The 7,618-nt window shown below is 36.2% G+C and overlaps 1 protein-coding gene across 1 annotated transcript; it reads right to left on the bottom strand.

Moving 5' to 3' along the window:
- Positions 1 to 3,243: 3,243 nt before the first annotated feature.
- On the bottom strand, positions 3,244 to 6,730 carry LOC110018602. Its single transcript, XM_020715960.1, has 6 exons — positions 6,504 to 6,730; positions 6,345 to 6,414; positions 6,137 to 6,252; positions 5,177 to 6,035; positions 3,867 to 4,160; positions 3,244 to 3,505 (listed from the first exon to the last, which is right to left on the bottom strand). Exons 1-6 carry the CDS (start codon positions 6,706 to 6,708, stop codon positions 3,430 to 3,432), a joined length of 1,620 nt encoding a protein of 539 aa, XP_020571619.1. The 5' UTR covers positions 6,709 to 6,730; the 3' UTR covers positions 3,244 to 3,429.
- Positions 6,731 to 7,618: the final 888 nt, after the last annotated feature.

Raw genomic sequence — 7,618 nt, 5'->3', positions numbered from 1 at the left:
TTATTAAAACTTATATTTCAATTACTTTAATAAAATAAATTTCTATTATTCCTAGACTGCTAGTCTAATCTCTCATGTTTTTATTATTTCAAATCATTTTATTGAGCCAACTTGCAAGCCAATTTAAGATTGGTTAAATTAAACAAGAGCTTGTATTTGAAGTCAAGTCAAAGCTGAGGGGGGGTTAGAGCTCAGCTTAACATATTTAAACCCTATAATTGTTCCTACCAACGCACAAATTGGCCAAAGAGAAATTAAGTAAAATATATATACTTGAAATTTTATTCCAGAGCTTGTATTTGGACATATTTTTATACCAGCTGGTAGATTGTAGTTTAGAATTGATGAACTTAATTGACGGGCTTCAAGGGGAGGGTGATGCGTCCCTGTCAGGATATGGAAAAATTATTCCATGCGAATCGGACCGTAAATCACCTGATCTACGGTCCCGATGTATTTCGGTTGGCCCCACCGATTTTTTTTTTTTTAAACGGAAATAATCCTGACCGTAGATCACCGTGAACTACGGTCAGGATCGGACACCGCATGCAGAGATGCATGCAGTGTCCGCATGCAATAATCCCTCCAGGATATGTGGGTGGTTAATAATTCAGATTTTTTTTTATTTTGTTATGATAATTATTGGCCTACTTTTCTGTAATTTATACTAAAAATTTTATTTTGAATGATGTACACGTTACACACACACACACAGGAAGAGAATATCTGATAAAACAATATGGTGAATGATGTGCACCGCTACCTCTGAGTCAACCAAACGACATTCAGCTAAGTTTCACAGTTCTATGATTTTTAATTTATGTGCTTATAAATAACCTTGTTTTTTATGTCATGTTACTCCTTGACCCTAAGATATCATTTGCCTTACAACACCATTTACTCTTTTTAAGGTGCCAATTTGATGGAAATTTAATCCCACATCACATATCCATCATTCATAGTACTCCCATTATTTCAATATTTCCTATCATGTACATGACTTCAGCTTTGCTTCCCCATGTTATTACCACGATAACCTTATTCACCTTCTAGAGATTACCAGAAATGGTTGAGATATAATCTTCCTTACCAAACCACGCAATCAAGATCAAGCTCCTCTACAAGTTACTAATGGTGCATTATCCATCATGAATATGCACAACTCCATAAAACTTGAGATATCACAGTCAACAAAAGTGACCTTTCATAGCCCCCAACCAAATAGTTAGTCATAAACTCATTGTCTGCAACATAATAAAATGAATCATGACTCTATGGACCTATTTATACTAAGAAGCAGTGCATCATAGATCTCTTTACTTGCAACATTCACAAATTTTTACATCCGATTTAAACTATGTCTATCCTTTCACTATACCCAATCCCTTTCTATATGGCCTACCAGTTAATAAGAACATTAGATTAGTTCTTAATTGATAGCATAACCTTTTGAACAATAGGCTAAATAGTTGTCAACTCCCGTGTTCATTGCTTGTTCTCTCTTGTCGATGCCTTAGCCTTGCTTACTATGGAGAGACCACCAAGACTTATCTTGCCTTATTACATCCCCATAAGAGAAAACGTTCTATGAACAACTCACTTTATTTCCATTTTCAGCATGAATCTTAACGCACTAAGTTCTAGTCTTCTGGGTTCTTGCCGGCCACTATTAATTAACAATTTTGGTTACTTTGAATTGTAGACTCATTTTACACGCTACCCCCGGCAATCTGCCAGCTGAACCAACCTGCTTCACTGTTAAGGTACTACTCTACAAAGTCGCCATCGTCTAGTTTAAGTCTAGTTTAAGTAACGAGTTCCCACAAGTGTTTTGAGATCAGTGTAGCTTATTTGCTAGAACAACACCACCTAGAGTTTAATATCGGTTAGTCAAAGCTCCAACTGAAGTATGTTCTTTTTCCTCTAATGAGATAGTCGCACATTTCACACATACTTGCTCTTTAGTTACACACCCATGTCAAAATCTAGTAGAGGCGAGTAACATAGGCAACATTTATCACTGTACGTGCGAGAGTCATCCCATTTTTTAATTCTATTTGTCTGGGACTGCTGGACCTTAACTCAATAAAATGATCCAATTTGACCTCTTTAATTGCAAACCACAAGACCACTTGTATCCTGCCACTGCCAGTTATTTGGTCACCTTTGTATGTTTCATGACATTCTATACCACTTATATAGACGGGACTTGACTGCTTAAAGACTAGTCTTAAAGACTTCCCGAATATGCTATAAAATATATTAAAAAAAATTTGATAATAATTTGGATGCAAATTTATTATTGAGTAATTAGAAATGATTGAGGCGCATGCATGCCACCACCATCTATCTCACCCATGATTACGCAAGCCCATGCAAGAATGTAAATAATCAATATAGGTTGACCGTACCGTGCTGGCATAGGCAAATTTGAGTTAAGGATTGATTTGTGCTAATTCAAAACTATTTCACCCTTAGTCCATCCAATACAAACATGCATGCGACATGTTTAGAAGTCAACTGAGTAGATTAGGTTCATTTAGGGACTAGTTTAGCCCAATCAGTAAATATAAACTCTAATTCAGTATTCCACAAATGAATTGATACTATGCTTAGCATTACAAATTCTGATCAAATCCATAATGCTAAGTGAGAAAATTGTATGCATATTTTATTCTTATTAGGTCAGAAAAGGCAGTTTCTTCAATTACTAGATCATTATTGCTAGATTGAAACGATTGTGTAAAAAATGCATGTAAGTGCTAAAATTAGGTATTAAATGATAAGTCTAATCTCAATGAAAAAAAATATATATATACAAGCATAAAAGAAGACTTGGCGTGTGGTGTATAATACACACTAAAAATTTGGTACAAAAAGGTGTGTAAAGGACTCTAAACACAGACCTATTCCACACCTTACTCAACATTTGTGTCACACACCTAATGATTTTGCCAACAAAATGACATGAAGCATCAGACCTTTAACCTCCTATTACCAAAGCATAGTTTTAGTAAGCTGAGTTAAATGGAGCTATACCTAAAAAAAGGTACACAATGGCTCATGGAAAGATTCCAAATGTTTTCTTTTACGAAAATGGAAAGCTTTAAAATGGAACTGTAAAAATAAATGATTTAAATGGTTCATAAATGCCATTAAAACAAAGAGGATGAGTGTGTTTACATATAAATAAATATGTGCATGATTATTGAATCAATTTTCCCTTAAAGTCATAACATTGCGGGCACTCTGAATCAGGAATCTTTCAGTACTAAGAATTAAGGTTATGCTACACAATTGATATAGGTAATAAATTGAATAAAATTAGAACATGCAACAAAATTCAAGGAAAAAAAAAGAAACTCGCTCCATGCGCAACTGACTAGGAAGTGCAGAATTCAATTACTTTTTACAAAGAAAACCTTCCTTTCAAGAATCAGCAGTTTTCTCACTATAATCAGGAGGAACTCTCGACTGAATTATAATCCGAGCTCCTGAAGCAAGCCTGTATGTTAAACAATATATCTTTAGACATAGAAAGTGGTGTCCAAAAAGTCCCCCAACTTTTCATAGGGGTCAGTTTAGCCATAAAGTTTGTATAAGCGCCAATTTTGGTCCCCAACTTTTCTAACATCAGCTAAAATAATCTGCACAAAGAATTATTTCGGCCCCAATTAAAAAATTCAGGGGACTAATTCGGCATTTTGACAGATTCTCGGACAAAAATGTCCCCATGTAAACAGCCAGAGGATTATTTTGGCATTTTACTCTTTACACATAACAAAGATGAAGATTACAATCAAAAGATGGCATCACATGCACTGTACCAAACAAGAAGGAAAAGGAAGAATAATTATTGTGCTCACCTTTCCTCAATCGTGATTGTCCTTTCAGTTTCTTCTTGAATAGATTCCACCCTTACAGATGATCCTTTTGCTGTGGTAAGATCGTCGGTCCTTTTACTTGAGCTTAATGAACTCGTAGATGGGGATTTTTCATGACTTTGTTGAGCCAAAGAGCTTCTAGAATCTAATATAGGTGACCTAAAAGTTCCATTTAGCATTGCCTTGCTGGAAAGATTTTGAATTGATGGAGAGTTAGAGCCTACCAAATCTGCAGACTTTTCCTTATTTCCTTTTAAATCAGGTGACCTGCAACTCCTGTATTTATTTAGTATATGATTTCAGGAATGTCATGTTATACAACAGAGAAATCACAACCATAAATGCAATATTAAAAAGTAAAAAAATTAATTAGATTAACAATGCAAATAGTGCATGTCAGTTAAACGACTCAAAAGAAAAATCAATACAAGGGGCATTTACTTACATACCACCCAATTCTGTGTATTTACATATCTAACATCTAAACTTTGCATTTTACATTTATACCATCCAAATCTTTCATATCACATAACACATAAAGAATACCACCTAATACCACCTTTTTAACTTTTAAAAAGTGCAATACACCTTTTCATGCAGAGATAAGGTGGTATGTATGTAAAAATTGAAGTTCGTATGTTAGATATGTAAATACACAGGAATTGAGTGGTATGTATGTAAATCTTCCAAAAAAAAAAGATATAAAAGAAAAAATAGAGGGCTTACAATTAAATTTGTCAGAATATACATAGAACATTATGAGTAATTACCATTAATTTTCCGTTTAGATCATGTCAGTAAGTAAAACTTGTAATACGAATATAATAGATCCTTAGCACATTTATTTTCATTTAATCGATCCAATAAGGCTAGATAAATTAAAAGAAAAGGCGGATAAGCACTAACAATGGGGACAAAAAAAAAATTTCAATAATGATACGATTGGGCCAATACCAACAGATAAAGGTTTAGTTTGCAAGCTTATTATGTTGCGTGTTAGTATGAAGTAGCACTATGAAACTTTAGAAAAAAACACATAAAATTACGTGATAAGCGACTTGGACATTCTTAGTGAGGATCCAGTTCTTTTCTAAGGAGAAAACCAGTTTGAAGGATTTGAAAAAAGGACCATATTAATGGTTTGAAAGAAAGAAAATAAAAATACAAAAAACTCAATATAACTTCAGATTTGCAGCACAAAATGGGGTTGGTTATTATTCTTCATATGTTCTCTATCAGAAAAGTAGATTCGCATCCTAGATCTTTTCAATATTGCAAGATGTCCAACTTACATGTCCCCATTGTATAAAGGTGTGCAATTGATACTGGTTGATGCTTCAACACCACTGTCTCTGTAAGTTAGGTAGTTTTCAGCAGAATTTCTGCTAAAAGAAGTCCTTTCAGTCCCCAACCTCAACACCCTCGACCCCCCCGTCATGTACTCAAGCTCTCTTAGCGTCGTTGAACTCGGGAATGTTGTCCCTAATCTCATATTCAAGAACCTGGGCTTGTAAGTAGGTATAAACCCTAAGCTTTGGTGATCCTTAACCAAGGTTGATCCACAAGTGAGCAGTTGTAGAAGGACATTTGTTCTCTTCAACTTTAGTTTCGTCGGAACAACCTCTTCCTCAATTATCCTGAAGCTATTGAATTTGTTCACTTCAGCCCTTATCAATGATTCTAAGGTGTCAATCTTATTTCCAGATGATGCACTTGATGGAGTTCTGCTTGGGGAGATCTCTTTAATAGCATCATTGGATGGAGTATCCAGGTTCTGCTGGATCACATTGGTCAAATCATCACCAGTTGAGACACCGGTGGTTTGATTCCTTGTCTCATCTTCCCTCCTTTCTCCTCTTTCCTCTGTTTGGGTTGAAGCATCCTGAGCTCCACTGAGCATGAAAACCCTGCAATCTCCAAAGTTGGGGAAGCCTCTTTCTGGAGATGAACTTTGAGGAATAGAGTTATCATCTTCCTGAGGAGTAAGTGTTCTGTGTGGTGGTGGAGATGGAGACTTTCCCTCTCTCACTGTACTGACAGGAGAAGAGTAAGAAGAAGAGGCCTCCTGTAGTCTAGAAGATGTGGACTGATCTTGTTGCGGAGGAACATACTTTTGCAGCCTCGGGTTATTGCTATTGTCTTGAAGCCTATCTGAACCAGAAGAAAATTAACTGATGAACTTTAGAGAACATATCAAGAAAAATAAGCAATTTCAAACATAAAAGACAGTAATAGGACCACGTATTTATTACCTGGAGGGGTCTGATCCAAAAGCTCAGAACCCTTGAGAATGTATTCATTTCCATGGGTTGGAAGTATGAGATCATCCTCAGAGAGGTCCTGCCATACAAATCCGTTCTTGTAGCTCCTGAATCAGAATTGAATCAAACCATTCACACTACACCTTTCAATACAAGGACTAATTTTACTAAAAATCTTTATTTTCAACAGCCAAATTACCTCTTGCAGGACCAAGAATACAATTTAGGCATCCGCTTCCCTCTCAAAACAACAAGCCGATTAAGCACATCTATAACAAAATCGGAACCAATAAAGAATTCAAACAAAAAAAACAAGATCACTATTGCTTGCTGAATTTCACTCTTTCATTCCACTGACCTTTAAGATAAAGGCCTTCAGACGAAGAGACGGGGACCTCAATAAAGTGAGGGTGCTCGAGATGATGATTCTTGCAGAGATAATACACCACCGGAACCTTCCCCCCTTGCTGCCGCTGAATCTGATGCTTCGGCGAAGGCTCCGTCCATACCTTGGATCTCTCCGGACTCACTTGTGCTCCATATCTCCTCCCCCTGCCTTCCATTCACCCTAACCTTCACCCGTAACTGATCTTCCGACCTAGAAACCCCAATTCAATGCTTGCAGTTGTTGTATGTAAGCCAAGAGTTAAGTTAAGTTTCCTAAAAGGAGAAAACAGACCGGTGCAAACAACGAGGCTTCTGTTCTGACAATAAATTAATGATCAGCAACAGGATTACCTTTTTCCAGAACCCCACGAGAGAGAAAACAAAGCCACCGTTAACCGTCGTGAACAGGGTAGAAGACGAAGGGTAAATATAAAATCCAGCAGCAATTCAACCGCTGGAAAAGCAACAACTGGATTCGAATCAGAGGAAAAGTAGAGGGAATGCGACCCGAAATCGATGCGCTCACTGTCATTCGTAAGTAAACACAGCTGCATCCGTCGTCTTCGCTCGGCCTGGAATAATTCTCTGCAACTTCGCTTGCTTTCACTCCAATGGTGGGTGAGAATATATTTATATATATGTAATTATTGTAAACTCAATTTATAATAAATTTAATGATTTAGGTGTATTATTAGGGTTGGTTGATCTGGGCCGTCGATTCTAGGGTTCTACGAATTACGTTTGTAAGGTGCGACGTCATATTTATATAATGGTAGATCTAATGGTTTGGTCCCCATAGATTGATGAGTACATGGTTCGAAATGAATAGGAAACGGATCATCGCTGTATTATTTCTACAAACTGTACCTCTATAGAGATATGAGCTTCCTGTTTTTTTGTTTTTTACGCTTATTATTTTGTCTCAATAGTATTTACATATGGCCGACCATAACGGTGCAATTTGGGAAGTTGAAGAATTAACCGGTCTGTTTTTCAGCTTTTATATTTAAAAATTTTCATGATTATTTTTTTTATTTTCTTAAACTATAATGATTTTATATGTCTGATACCTCATCTTCAACATTT

The sequence above is a fragment of the Phalaenopsis equestris genome, unplaced genomic scaffold (assembly GCF_001263595.1).
Source record: "Phalaenopsis equestris unplaced genomic scaffold, ASM126359v1 Scaffold000025, whole genome shotgun sequence".
NCBI lineage: Eukaryota > Viridiplantae > Streptophyta > Magnoliopsida > Asparagales > Orchidaceae > Phalaenopsis > Phalaenopsis equestris.
The sequence above is the reverse complement of the archived record's forward strand: the minus strand, read 5'-3'. Positions and strand labels throughout refer to the sequence as shown.

Excerpts from the sequence above, each read along its gene's own strand:
- LOC110018602 (XM_020715960.1), bottom strand. The coding sequence starts at position 6,708 with ATGGAAGGCAGGGGGAGGAGATATGGAGCACAAGTGAGTCCGGAGAGA. Across the intron at positions 6,036-6,136 it reads TTTGGATCAGACCCCTCCAG|ATAGGCTTCAAGACAATAGC; the intron begins GTAATAAATACG and ends CTTCTGGTTCAG. Across the intron at positions 4,161-5,176 it reads CCTTTATACAATGGGGACAT|GAGTTGCAGGTCACCTGATT; the intron begins GTAAGTTGGACA and ends AAATAAATACAG.